Raw genomic sequence first — 15,504 nt, forward strand, 5'->3', positions numbered from 1 at the left:
CTACTGAAGAGCAATATGCTTTTTGTAGCGGTTACTCCCAAGTTTTACAGTTGCTGTACTTTTTGAAAAAAATCGAGTACATTCACAGTAAACTTACTTGGTCCTTCAGACAGCCACAGAGTGTATAAAATTCGGTATTGAATCTACTTTTTTTTTTTTTTTTTTTTTTTTTTGCATACTACCGGGTGGGCATATGTGATTCTTTGATGTTCTTTCTTTGGTCATTCTACTGGTAACTAAATGCATGGGTAGTCTGTTGACGTATCTCCAGTGGGCCTTTTGTATTTTCATATCAATTCAAGCCCTATATTGTCGGGAGTAACTGAGGGCATGAAGGAGTTGAGGACAAAGTTACCTCGGAAAAAAATGTGGTTTTCATCGTAAGTTAAAAGAAAGAGATCGCAGCATATTAACCTAATGACTTTTTTGAATAGTCATTTTACTGAAATAGCACCACTTTTATCGGTAGTTTGCATGCCTCTCCTGCAGTTAGATTGAGAGAAAATTGGTAGGTTGATCGAAACATTTTACGTAGCTTAAAACGAAAAGATTAAGTAGAGAAGACACGTTTTTCCTTTTATTAGACTGTCGTTCTTTACCCCAAAATTTTTATGATGTGCCTTTTATGTATAGCAAAGAAGCGTAGGACCTGCTAATATATTGATTTTAAAGGCATTTCTTCCTCCTCTCTTCCGCTATTAAGGTAATGGTTCAGTACATGCTCAGTTATTGTTGCGACCACTTTGAGGGGATGCTGAATTCTAAAGCAGTATCTGTAGATGTAGCAGCACATTGAATTCTATGACTTGTTCCGCAAATGCTTCTCTTGTAACTGTTTTTCAAGCACAGCTAAGATAACATTGCAATTCAGTCACACATGCTGTTCAATACTAGCAAGTAATGTAAGCAGTTTAACTGGGTATGGGCGATTGCTCATAGCAGCCCTCATTGTGTCGCCATTACGCTTTCATAGTTCGCTAATTACAGACCTATCAAGGAACGGAGAGTCTAAATCATTGTTCTGTGTACCAAGTTTTCCTTAGGACATCTTATCATATTCTACATGTATTGAGAGGAAGCATGGAATGTCATAAAATTGGTAGCCAAAGAACCATCGGGTAATCTTGTAATACTACTTCTTTTTTATGTAGAAATTTGAAGCACACTTTCCCAATCCTAATTCCAGTAATTGTAAACTAACCAGAAGAGTAAATACAGTAGTGAGTCCATGAGAAGCATAACGAATGATGCCTGGTAGAATGCCCCACCTCATCTAGATTGCAGATACCCACCTATTCGACGAGACGGGTCGTAATTGTTTCTGTTACTCCGTAGGCCCAAAGGATGTCATCATGTACTACCTGATGTCACTTGGAGTGTCAGATTTGGTTGCTGGCGTGGTGGTGGTCCCGTTGAGTGTCTACCCGGCTCTCGTTCAGAGATGGGTTTACGGTGACGCAGTCTGTGGCCTTGCTGGGTATCTCGAGACCACCGTTTGGTTTGCCCAACTATGTACGTTCATGTGGATAAGTGTGGATCGATATTTAGCCATACGAAAACCGTTGAGGTAAGTCTGTTGTTTCAGCAGTTGTCTTGTATTTCTTTATTTCTTCATTTTTTCTAACAGTGGGGATAATGTAGCAGCCTCATCTTATGATAACTTGCCGAGAGCTGGAAGGTTAAGACCTTCTAGAGCCACCTCCGCAAGGAGAAAATAAGTAAGATACACACACACATATATACACATATATGTGTATTTGTGTCTGTATACACACGTCAAATGATGCACTTACACACACGCACAGGTAAGTTTATATTACAGAAGTAAAGCTATAGAGACTATTAAATCGGCTTCCCAGCCATTCAATAAGGGTAAGTTTGTTTTCTTTGCTGAAATATCATATCGATGAGGTTTTTGGAACCTAGGCCGTCTACATAGAACATTAATGTGTGCCATCAGAAAGTTGGGAACATGTATTATCCTTTTGTATGCACTGAAACATTACTGATCTATAAGACAGAAAAGTTAAACAGGCCACGAGAAAAATATGTAGTCGCTATAAAAGGAACTTGAGTTTCAGAGGCTAAATTTTGCTGTCTGTCTAGTGCTAAACACGTCTATGACAACATAATTCATGACGACACGTGCCACCAGTGCGCTCTAAGCAGCTGCATTTTCCCTTGTAGCCCCTCATCTTATCAGTTGGTTCGGGGATCTGGCTGTTTATGTCTTAAAATATGATAAAGAATATATAGAATTTGCTGCAATTGAACGTTCAAGACAAATAATTCCATATTATTTCCAACCTAGCTAAGCTTACGTTAATGCGTCACGTCTAAACGGTGGCTAGCAAATAGTTATCATAATAATGTGACTGATAAGTATTGCATTGTTGTAAGTTGAGGTCTTGTACTGTAAGCTCAGCGGCTACTACACAGGTTTTTTTTACATTTCTACTTCAGCGCGGCCATATCACATCGCAGGTGAAATAGAAGAGCCAAGACAAGGTGAGGGTTAGAGAGTTCATTAGGAAATGGTAAAAATGCTTGTTATTCATAAAGGCCGGAAAAAGTTCCGCAAAGACAGTTGGATATTTCACTTGTAACTCTGCGACTGAACTTTCTGAAAAATCATTCGAACTGATACAAGAGGGTTATTCAGCGTAATTCCCGATTCAATTGGCTCTATAAAGTAGAAAATTAAAAACTTCAACCAGCCTAACGCTGGTAAAAGGTAACAAATAAGAAATATATCATTGATCATCATTTATTTAAAGGAAATCGATGTTCTTCTCTATTACTCTAGATGATTTTATTTATTTAATGGGGAGCTTTTACTTTTACTTCTTGGGTTTATAAAATTTACTGCAGAGAAGCCACTCATCCACACACGATATTATAGGCTACATCATACAGATGTACTGTACATGCCTGTGTACTCGAGAAGTGATTGAGAGTTTTTTTTACCTACAAACGCCAACACGAAATTGTACATAGGTATACTGCAGACAGAATTGTATCAGTGCGAAGTACCAGAAGGAAAAATTAAAAAAACAGTTGTAAATCCCGACCGGTTTCACCGTGTAACATCACGTGTTCCCGTGAGGAAGTGGTTCATAAAGGACATTTAACCATTTAAGCAAATACGAAAATATAATTACATACATATCCGTATGTATATACAGGTACAGAGTACATGTAGTTAAGAAGAGACTCCTCATAGAAGGTACCCTTCAAAGTTGCAACAAGGTAATTACGAGCTGTAATTAAGAAGCGATTCAAAGAAGACATGGCTTGCAAAATTTAGCCAAAGGAATTGTTAGCAGAAAAGAGAATAACAGATACTCATTACATACATACTTGTGAATGTAATTAGAAAGATGTGGTTTGCAAAGATTAGCCTAAGGAATGATCAGTCGAAAAGAGAGAAAAGGAGAGTAAGTGTTGATCTTCTTCATCCCAGAAACATGTGTGAGTCATCCCCGAATTCAGAAGGTCAAGGTTGATGGGATCAAAGAAAGAGATTCTATTATTCAGACTCAAATGTCTCATCCTTTTTGTCATCAATGTTAGTCAGGCATCAGTCAGTTACACGTACTGTACAATAGTTGAAAAGGGATTTTTTGATGACTCAGGTGGACTGTTGCTCTCGTCTCAATGATGCTCTGTTGAAAGTTATTAATAACAAAAAGCTTTTGTTCTATTGATGCTGGTCATTTGATGTCACAGTCTTACATCCAGGCCGTTTGTTATTTGTGTAATGTAAGCTTTTTTTGTATGTTTTGGGGACCAGTATACATGAAAGTGCCGTGAATGCTTAATAGCTTGCTCTATTAGCCATTTACAATAAAACGCAAAAACATATTATCAGCATACTTCTGCCTATGTACACGTATGTATACATTAATAATAATACATATATATATATATATACATATATATATATTATTATTATTATTATTATTATTATTATTAAGAGGAAAATAATTAAATTTTGAAGCGATAAAACCCAAAACTTGAGAAATTATTATTATCAAGAAAGTTACAGGACATTAACTATTACAAGCTTCTACATAACAGGGAACCCCATTGGCAAGATAAAATGAAAAAGAGAAATGAAAGATAGATATTTGTAAAATTGGGAACAAATAAATGCATAACTAAAGGACAGATAAGCCATATAAAACCTTCCATAGAAGCAGGACTTATTACTAACGATCCCTGGCACTGGGTATCGTGATACCTCTTGGCAAGTTAACAGGAATGGGATCCTGAGGCACTTTGGGACGAATAGAGCCATTTGAAATGCGCAAGAAGACTAAAAAATAAATCGTTACGATTACTATAATTAAGAAAAGGGGCAACTCCTCTGAACATCTTTTTCTTGAATATGGAGGTCCTAAGATGCTTACAGCACCCGGCAGTGACAAAAGAAGGAAGTACAATATCTCTAGGTATAAGAAGCTTTGTTGCAGCAATAGAAAATATGTTGCAAGCGGTACATAAAGATAAGCGAAAGCCTTAACTTGACATGCTAGTTCACAGAGAATGGTGAGATGGATTCATGAGCAACAACTGTTGATAGATAAAGTGTTGATTTTGCTTGTGGTTCAGTTGGCTTCTTTGATCGCCAGGCAAAACTCTGCCTACAGCAGTACCAAGCTACTGTCTTTGATGCATTGATGCCATTGATGCCACGTGCCAGGTGTCACTTACTTCAAGGATATTGAAAAATAATTTTTGGAAAACATGAGATGACATTTCAGATCTTCAAAGAATACTGCACTTTTAAACTTTGGACGCCGATGAATATCCTCCATTGGGTTGAGGAGATACATTACTGGGCAAAATAAAAAAAAAAAAATATGAGAACCGGATGGAATTCTGCTGATTTAAATGAATACAGCAGAAGAACAGATGGAAGGTGGATATTACATTCTTTTCTTAGAATACCACCTGGGCAAGAGCATTGAAGATGATGTCCAGATCAGCATGAAGAAGGAATTCTACCAATTAGTTACCTATCTGATTAGTTTGTTATCAAAAAATGTCTGCAATTTATAATAATTAAAATATTAATGAAAGATACTTTTAAAAGTCCATGCAGAAATATATTTGGACTTGAAATCCAAGGAGTACAATGTGAAAACGGCAGTAACTTGTTCACTATTCTGCTGTTAAATTGAGCATCTTTGTATGGGTGACAACTCATGATTGTCATGTAATAATGTTTGCTTCAGCTTTGGTCTTTCAAAGCATTGAAGTTAAGTACTTTATTGCCGGTGGTTATTAGGATATGGGAATATATGATTTCCAGATACCACTGGCACATGCTCTAGTGACATATGTGTAGGGCAAAAGCATGGAAATGGCAGTCGCATCCATAAAGAGTAAAGCCTCAAATCTTACAACTGACCTTAGTAGCGTGCCACTATATCCAAATGAACAATGTCATTAAAATTATGCAGGATTTTTGTAGATTTATGATAAGACCAACTTTTTCCAGGAGCGTCATTATCAGATAACTCTGCTATTCAGTATAATTTGCTGTTTATCTGCAAAATCATTTTTTCTCAGTATATCAAGATGTCTGGTACAAAGTCTCAGCATTCATACTGCTATGCACATGATCTTGGTGAAGATTGCTGGGGTAATTAGACATAGAGAAGTGCTCTAGAACTTGCATCTCACCTTCTCTAAATATTTCTATAAGGGTCATTTGATTGGGCCTGATCATAGCATCATATGGATCTAGAGGAAAAATCCAGGTACCTTTGTAAGACCCTGAATTGTATGGCAAATGGTGGCCACCTTGAAACATGGTGAGGAAACAGCAGTGTAAACTGACAACGATGAATTTTTCAGACTCATGAAAAAGCAATCTTCGATGGCTACTCAGTTGTATAGGTTTGATTTTTAAATTTTTAAATGGTTTTGAGCGTACTCAAGAAGCCCTGGAATCATCTGGTTAATGAACTCTAATGGTGCTGAAAGGTGTGTTCAGCAAGTCCCTTCAGTGTTATTTTGGAAGACAAGTTTCTCTACTTCCACTGCTGCTGGAATAACCTGAAGCTTGTTATTGGTAATTCTCTCGGAATTGTTGAGTTTGTTATTACCTCTATAAGAGCTCTGGAAGTTATGCTGTCTGTCTGGTCCCTTGGTATTTGTCCTCATTTCCTGAGCAGAAATCCATATGGAAGAAACCAATCCTTGTTGCGAGGTATCTTGGCTCAGGTTAGTTGCCCTGGGAAGGAAAGTAGCTTCCGTGCAGAGGTGTAAAAGCCTGATTCTGGAACGAGATTTATGTAATGTGAAGAGCCTGGGCATCTGGAGCTGAGACAAGGAAGTGACGGTGCTGAACTTGAATCTCTTGCAAAGAAAAAAGGACATACCAGTAGTCAAGTCCACCATTTTGTCGGAAATTGAGTCAAACTAGCTGGGTTTTTGGCACAATAAAGTAATGGTGAAAGTCATTAACAACTAAAGTGGCATATTAATTATTAGGGGTGGCTAGTTGGGTGGTGTTGGGAATCCAGTTTTTGAGGAGTTACTACAGTAGTATGCCTAGGCGTATCGGGCAAGTAGTCGACCGCCATAGTGCTTCACTGAGAATGGGAAAAAGCCCTTGCAAGTTGTTTGATCATGTATGAGGTTATCATAGGGAAGGGCACATTTAAATTATCCTGGTATAAACCTAGCTGGTGGAAGAGAGATCCAGCACAGAGAACACATCAAATTAAGACAGCATCATTATGTGTGAATGAATGCAAGTGGATACAGACAAAAAAGTTAATAAGATTAAACAAAAATAGACAACTCTTCGACAAGATTTGATCAGCATAGGCAAACAAAAGCAAAATTTTGGATATACTGTATCTACATAAATTTGTGGATGTGTATGCTAGTTTATATTTTAGCACTTTACTTTGATTGAAATGGTGCTAATGTCAAACTGTTGAATAGGCAAGGCTTGCGGTTAAATTTAAAGCTCTAATAGTCCATTTTTAAATAATAAGCAAAACTAGGGGATTGCCAGTGTTATTTCTCATTCATTCTTACAATTCAAATATAAGTACATATATCAGTTTTGCTTTCTTCAAATGTTGAGAATGAATCATTTTAATCATGGAATTGTCTAGAACTTGAGCAATTTGAATGTAGAAGAATAATCTGCTTTCGGACTCTGCTCTTGCGTGTCGTTTCTTCGAGAATTTTACTCCTTTAGTTGTTTCTTATCGACTTGCTCTCTCTGTCCATTTCACCCAGTAACGATCGTTATATTCCCCAGTCTGAATTTTTCATACTTTGCTAATCATGTGTTATCTTTTTTTTCCTCTGTGAAAATCACGTTATAAATATCGGTCATCTGCGTCTTCTTATAAATAAGATTTTTTAGGACAGTTTTTGCAATTGCCTTTTTAAATTTATATCCGGCAGCTTCAAGGGTGTTGCTTTTATTTTCACTGTTTCCCTTTTAGGATGTAAGGTTACGTTTCTTGTCTTAATGTCAATTATACAAGAAACTACGATAATCTCTGCATGCTGCTTTTAGTGATGTGTGGGTATACACTAACAGTTATTACACATTAATTTATCCTGGAAGGAATAAATGTTTTTACATTCCTTACATGCAAATGTGTTGGCACATGCAGCAAACTCTCCAATAAATAGCAAGAGAGAAAGAGAAAGCATAATAATTTCACCTGTTGATCCCATAATATCCAATAATAACACTTGAGAATTGCATGACAACATTGGATGGAGTTACCACTCGTGGCTTAGCGCACGCACCTCAACACGGAGGACCCCTCCACGGTTACAGTTTAAGAAGGCTCTTAATGATTTTCTTCGGTAAAATCTGACTCGTGCTCATACGTAATCTTTCAAGTCCTCGTTACGCATGGAAGATTGCTGCATTGCTAATTGGTTATCGTCAGCATAACGTCCAAACCCTTGGGCGTTCAACTCGCCATTATTTTCTCCATCTCTTGACTCTTATTTTTTTTCATTTGTTTCTCTTCCTCCATTTTTCGTCATTCCATGATCATCTCTCTTTCTCTCGAGATCATTCGGTATAATTTGCCGGTCCGTCCGTCTGTCTGTCTGTCTTTCTCTGTCTCGTCGGCACCTTAGTCGATCAATATACTGCTTCAGTACGTATTTCTCTATCTCTTAGAATCCTTTCGCTGTCTCTCTCCCCCTCAGCTCTCTCTCTCTCTCTCTCTCTCTCTCTCTCTCTCTCTCTCTCTCTCTCTCTTTGACTGTCTCTCCGGTTTTCTTTCTGTCAGTTTCTCTCTCTCTCGCTCTCTCCCCCTTCGTGGCACCGGATCGATCAATATACCGCTTCCCCTCCTCTCTCTCTCTCTCTCTCTCTCTCTCTCTCTCTCTCTCTCTCTCTCTCTCTCTCTCTTACAGCTTTACCGGTGTGATCAATATACTACTCTCTCTCTCTCTCTCTCTCTCTCTCTCTCTCTCTCTCTCTCTCTCTCTCTCTCGTAGTAAATGGTAAGATAAAATCATAAGCACAACAGAACGCAAACAGAAATGACGATGCGGTCGACATTGATAATTAGAGACAGCTGTACAAGAGATCGCGTAACTGATAACGTTTATGGTAATTTAGCATTTCTTCAGAACTTTCTGCCTTCAAATCTGAAAATACGTGACGGTCTTGTGGCTAACGTGATCTTATTTAGGTCAATCTGCAGCTATAAAACATCTCTCTCTCTCTCTCTCTCTCTCTCTCTCTCTCTCTCTTCTTCTTCTTCTTCTTCTTCTTCTTCTTCTTCTTCTTCTTTCTTGTAGCCAATACGTGATTTTATATAGGTCAGTCTGCAGCTATAATACATTCTCTCTCTCGCCTTGTGCTTGATTTATAAATGGCAAAAGATTTCCTTGAATTTATTCAATGCTTCTCATATTTAGTTGAGTAGTACTTGTACTTCTCGTGTAGAAAGTAAAACTTTGTCTTCTGGAAAGGAGAACCTTCCTTAAAAACGTGTGTCAACCAGTCAGGCCACTAGACGACATGCTTTGGATGTATTCAGTGTGTCAGAATCATATGTATGTGTGTGTATATATATATATATATATATATATATATATATATATATATATATATATATATATATATATATATATATATATATATATATATATATATATATATATCGTCACTGGATTACTTTGTCGTTTATAGGTGATTGTAAACATGCTGCCAAATAATATACTGGTTGAGATAAGTCTTTATTGTAAGTATTTGTATAGCAAAGTATTTCCCTTTTATATTACATACCTGGTGCATTTATTAAAGTCTTATATTTCACTAAAAATCTTTTCATATAGTATTTCATTGCACATAATTTTCCCTAAATTGCTTATTGATAGCGATTTGGGTATAACGCCTGGTTATTGTAAACACCTTGAAAAACTCTACTTAGTGGAAACACAAATAACAAGGAAAAATGTCTTAGAGTCAAAAGCACTTACCACAACGTATCCAGGGATGAAATTTACCTCAGAACCTATGGATGGTTTGTGAAAGGCAGCGCAGGTTATATTTTAATCATTACATCATGATATGAATAGAAAAATTCCTGTTACTATTTGTCTTTAGTCATGTACAGTATTAACTCTCATTTTGCATAAAGATATGGTGTCATTTTAATAGTTCTAATGATTGTTATTTATTTTTCAGATATGAGACAGTGCAAACTAAGACTCGGTGTCAGTGCTGGGTAGTATTCACATGGATTACTTCCATGATGCTCTGCTGCCCGCCTCTTTTGGGCTTCAATAATTCCTCGCATTGGGACGCAGAAGCCTTCGTGTGCTGGCTAGACTGGGGCAGCATGATTGCCTATGCGTTTACACTTATCCCCATGGTGCTGGGACCCACGCTCATCACCCTTTTCTACACTTATGGCTACATCTTCAACACAATGCGTAGACTTAAAACATGTGTGGCTGGACAGGACAAGGAGTTCATTACAGCGCTTACATCCAACCTGGCCAATCCAGACCACGCCATGTCTTTCGTACTAGTGCTTGCTTTCTGGCTTTCGTGGGGTCCTTGTGTTGGGGTACGAACCTACGAGTACATAACCGGCAACCACATTGATGTGCGATTTCTTCACTTTGCCGTGTTTTGGCTCGGGGCCCTCAACTCGTGCTGGAAATCCATTATATATATAGCCATGAGCCCCAAGTTCAGAAGAGGCCTCAAGCTTTTCTGCCTGTCGCTTTGCTGCCAGCGTACAGCACGAAATGCCGAACTCATCATGGAGTACTAGGCCTAGACCTAACCAGGACTTCCGTGTATAATTTCTTCCTTGACCTTCTCATCATTTCCTTGATCGGTGTGTTCCCGTAAACTTAGCAAAAGTTAAGATATGCTTTTCTAGAGTGTGAAGTTGTGTTAGTGAAAAGCTTTAGAAGACAGAGTACGGGAGAATATGCATATTTAATGCTCAATCCACTAAGTTGGCGCTGGTGAACTATTTACTACTACTACTGGAGTCATGATAATGATAGTGATAACGATGATAATATTATTGTTGTTGTTATTATTATTGTCAATAATATTGTAATGATAATGATAGATTGTAGATAATAACTTTGATCAGCACTAGATTTATCAAAAGATGATTTTTTGTACTTGACAATCTGTAGAGTGATGGGTGTTAGAGGATGCCCCAGGCACCCGACGCTATCTCCGTGAGGTAGTTGTGGCTGAGGGCGTCACACACTTTGTTGTCTCTTGTACTGTTTGTTCTCTCATTGTTGGTATGTTTGCGTGTGATAGAAGGAGGTTTCATAAAACATATCAGTGTTACGAACTAGAAGTGTCCGGGAGTTATATATATATGTGCGAATGTCTATATTTTTAGATCATACGAATGTGTTAGAATGCATTTCATCATCATCATTATGATTATTATGGTTATAATTATTATTATTATTATGGTCATGGATATTATCATTAATGTAAAAAAAAAAAGCTTCTTGTGATTATAATTTCTCACCCTGTTCTATTCCCTTCCTGCTTTTCTTTCCTTTTCAACATTCCATCTCGTGTTTTTTCACCTTTTCTCTCCTCTCTTTAAATTTCTTTTTCATTTTCTCGGCAATAGAATTGTGATAAGTACCTGTCGGTAGAAATGAAAGATATTCATCATTCATAGCGTTAGGTTCACTCTAGTATAATCTGGCAACGAAATTCTTCTTCTGTTAATTTCTGTTAATATCTTTGTGTAGCTGGAATTACTCCAGTAGATTTCTTTTGTTTTTTATTTCACCGTAAAGTTGACTCAATTACTCTTGCATTTCATAATCCAATACTGTTGTAATTATATTTGCATTTAGACATGCTTGTTTCCACACATTTTTCCATAGTTAGAGATTCTCATGGTTGACAGTGCGTGTGTGACACAGCAAGAATGGTTATTAAAGGGGGCTGCAAGTGATTGAGATGGTACTGCCACTAGTGACATTATATATATATATATATATATATATATATATATATATATATATATATATATATATATATATATATATATATATTTGTGTGGGTGTGAGTGTGTGCGCGTGCGTTTGTGCATGCATGTGTGTGTGTGTATGTATGTATGTATGTATGTATATATATATATATATATATATATATATATATATATAAAATATATATATAGATAAAATGTGCAGGTATACTGTATGTGAGATGTGAGTATAATAATTGAACGAGAGCATGTTTAAATTCAGTGTATTTGTCTGTAGGTGTTCGTGCAGGTATAGTATGTGTAGAAATATGACTGTGTATGTTATGTAGCAAAGATTTGCATACAGAAATAAACGGTGAACCGATGGTTTTTGTGAGGGTGGCTCCCAGTGACAGCTAATCGACTTGGAATCCATCAGAAGGTTTAGTTTTCTAATACTGTAGACCGTGAATTACTTTTGAGTCATGAAAAGAGAATGACGGGACATGTCCCTGCCTCTCTCTTACAAGGAGACGCCACGCTCGAAGACCCAAGTGAATAGGAGTGTTCGCTGTTTATCATATGCATGTATGTAGAATGCATGTTCATGTGTAAAAGTATACATGGATTCGCACAGTGAGAGGGAGAATGAAAGAGGGAAGAGAGAGAGAGAGAGAGAGAGAGAGAGAGAGAGACAGAAAGAGAGAGATTTTTTAAATATAATTTCGTTTCATCAGTCTATGAATTATTTGTAAATTCAATCATCGCGTAATATGAAGTGAAATGAGTTAAGCCATATAGCTTTATTATCCATATTAATTATATGAATAATTTCTAATGAGTAAATTTCAATGCTAGTTTCTCCCAGATTCTCTTTATGAAAGGCATCAAAGCATACTAATGTTGTCAAATCAGTCGAAGATGTACATTGATAGAAACTAGCTTGATTATTCACTATAAGTCCTTGGTTCGGTGTATGTGTCAAAATTCATATTAGATAAAAAAAAAAAAATGTTGTTTACTCGTTTTGTAGAAATAGACTCAACCTCAGCTCTCGTTCTCTAAGTTTTTTTTTTAATTTGTTTAGTTGTGACGCTGATGATTAGATGCAAGTATTTGATAGATGATATTTTGGGCACTGGTGCTACTGATCCAATTCTTTCCCGAAGATAGACAGTGAGCAAACGAATCAAGATTGTCGCGATGCCTATGTGGAAGAAGGTTCCTTCCTCACTCTCTTGTCAGCCGAGATAGGGTAATCACCTCGGTCTGTCTGAACGAGTTTTCCTTCAAAATCTGCCAAAGACGATCTTCTCTTGGAGAAGAATTAAAGACAAACTCAGATTTCACAAGTTGAACGATCCACTGAAATTTCTCTCTTCTAAATGACTATAAATGTAGCAAACAGATATCCAGCTGAACAAACAGCCAAATAGAAAGATCAAATCGCTCCCCTTAGTTTTATACTAACGGAATTGCGACAGAGATCTGAGGTGTTTTCCAGTGGGATTTATGCAGCATGTTTTCAAATGATCAAACTCTGAATATCCTGTGATTTTATCTTTCACCTTGAATGTATGGCCAAAAGCATATAAGCATAGAGGGCACTATTATTATATTTTATGGAAGCTTTTATATATATATATATATATATATATATATATATATATATATATATATATATATATATATATATATATATATATATGTATATTATATATATATAACACATACAGATATATATATATATGTATATATATAATTATATATATCTATATATACATATATTTGTGTATATATACACATATATATTGTGCGTGTGTATGCATAGGAAAATTCTGATCTGAAAGATGATTTCTGGTGCACCATAAAGTTTGCTTTAATATAGCAGTGCTTTTGAAAGAAGGCTTGCGTGCTCTTATAGCATCTAAGAAAGCTTATTATTATTATTATTATTATTATTATTATTATTATTATTATTATTATTATTATTATTATTATTCAGATCAAAGTACTCAAAATGCAGTGAGATAAAAAAAATGATGCCTCACTATCAGTCGGCAATCTTTTCGTAGAGGACTGTCTTCTTATGACGATCTGCCTCACTTGATGTAAATTTCCATTAAGTAAATGTTCATCATTGTTATAGGGGTCTTGATAGACTGTATTTATTTGTGGCGAACCTTTTGAAATAACCAGTTCCAAACGCATCATTTGGATTTTACAGTACCACTGCTCTAGACGCTTTCTGTTCGGAAGAATAATCATATTTTTCCTTTTGAGAGAACCTTTAGGACACCTTCCGATCATTTTAGCTGATTTCAGGAGTTCATAATAAGGTGCAATTACTTTTGTATACGGTTGTAAAGTAACGTTTGTACTTTGAATATTGACAGGGTAAAACTACGTTCACTTTCTGTTATCGCAAATGGAATATTATAGATAATTTCCTCTTAACGTTTATTACCTGTAGTTCAAGTGTCAAGTCAAAAGAGGTTATTCACGATTGGCATTCCTCTCATACTTTATCCAAAGTCAAGGAGTTGAGTAAATCGTCAACAATCTTGGTTCTTAGTTAACGTGGCTTGTTATAAAGATCGTCCCTTTTTTCCCTCTTTGTCTATCATTTTTTGAAGGGTTCCAATAGAGTCCCAGACCGTATTTGTGCATCCTAGAAACTTACACAGTACTTTCTTTTTTTAGTGTGACATTTCTTTTCAAAGCGTTAAGCACTTATTAGTCCTCAATCATTTTTTTACGTGGGATTTATATTCCAATTTTATTGCTATTGTGACTCTAGGGTATTCAGTGCCTTGTAGATTTTTCCATTTTTGCTCCTAGAACATTGTATAACTTAATATTGCTTTCTGTTTGCTAGCTGCATAACACTGCACGTGCTGGGATGCAAGTTCACGCCCTGTCTCGTTACTGTTTCGTTTCTTTATTTCTTTGGCTGTCTGTTTCTTTGTGTTCATTTTGCTCTGCTTCCTAGTTTGCCAATGTCTTCCTGTGCATCTCTGCCATGATCTGCATTTTCTACCTACACAGTCTTTTGGAAAGCACTGTCCCCTAATTCGGTGTCAAAAATGTTTTCAAATTTCTGTGTAGATCTCCTCCTCCTCCTCCTCCTCCTCCTCCTCCTCCTCCTCCTCCTCCTCGCCGCCCAGACATTAGTGAACGCGACAAAATTAACCCTTAGATCCACTTCGTTTTCTGAATGCTTACTGTCTCAAAGTATTCATAGAATTTTCCTCTGGATGTTCCATAAATGAGCAGGCGGAATGTCCTCTTATACAGTACTGGTAACAGGTACTGGAAGATAGTTACCTGTGTTGGCTATTTTCCTTTAATTGTGAAAGGGATATTTTGTGACTGAGGTTCAATATCTGTATATTTCTGCCTTCACTTAGTAAGTGGCACAATAAATGTGTGATAGCTGTTGTAATTTCATTTTCTACTTCATTTCAGTACCTTTTGATGTTTTACAGTATGAGCCGAGAATGCTCGTTGGCTCAGATTTGCTTAGCGTTTACAGAAAGGCAGCATTTGACGTTGCCTGGGGGTAGAACTGGGCTGAAGTGATACGACTCAAATGTTTCCTTCCTGTGTCTGCACCTGAGTATCTGTTCATGAAAACGTGTCTCCTTTCATAGATTAGCTACCTCTGGGTTTTCTCTCATCTTGCGTATTTCAAGTTCTCTCTCCTACATTAGATAACTTGTTAAATACTCGTTTATTTACTGTGTTACATCTATAGCTTCCTGTGTATTTGTAAGTAATCAATGTGTTGCTCTGAGTGACTCCAGGACTATCTGTGCTTTCACGTGCTTTTTAAACTGTAGGAAATGTTATGTTTATCCGTTTTTTACAGATTCCAGCACATATTGTCAGCCTGTAAATCACTTGGGTCTCCCTGACACAAAGCCAGATATTACTTGTTTTTTTTTATTTGTTTTGGTTTTATTTAGCTTGAAGGCCTATAGATCAGTCAAAAAGAGTTGAAAATTGCCAAATGACAATATGATGA

At 36.6% G+C, this 15,504-nt stretch overlaps 1 protein-coding gene across 5 annotated transcripts in view; it reads left to right on the forward strand.

Annotated features, from left to right (window-relative positions):
• Positions 1–11,316, forward strand: part of LOC136839390 (probable G-protein coupled receptor 21) — a 90,072-nt gene extending 78,756 nt beyond the window's left edge. For all 5 annotated transcript variants that reach the window (XM_067105370.1, XM_067105367.1, XM_067105368.1 and 2 more), the window contains 2 exons: positions 1,336–1,567; positions 9,698–11,316. In XM_067105370.1, coding sequence (XP_066961471.1) covers positions 1,336–1,567; positions 9,698–10,292 — 827 coding nt within the window. In that variant the 3' untranslated portion in view covers positions 10,293–11,316. The remainder of the gene's footprint in view (positions 1–1,335; positions 1,568–9,697) is intronic.
• Positions 11,317–15,504: the final 4,188 nt, after the last annotated feature.

This window comes from Macrobrachium rosenbergii, chromosome 6 (assembly GCF_040412425.1).
Source record: "Macrobrachium rosenbergii isolate ZJJX-2024 chromosome 6, ASM4041242v1, whole genome shotgun sequence".
Taxonomy (NCBI): Eukaryota; Metazoa; Arthropoda; class Malacostraca; order Decapoda; family Palaemonidae; genus Macrobrachium; species Macrobrachium rosenbergii.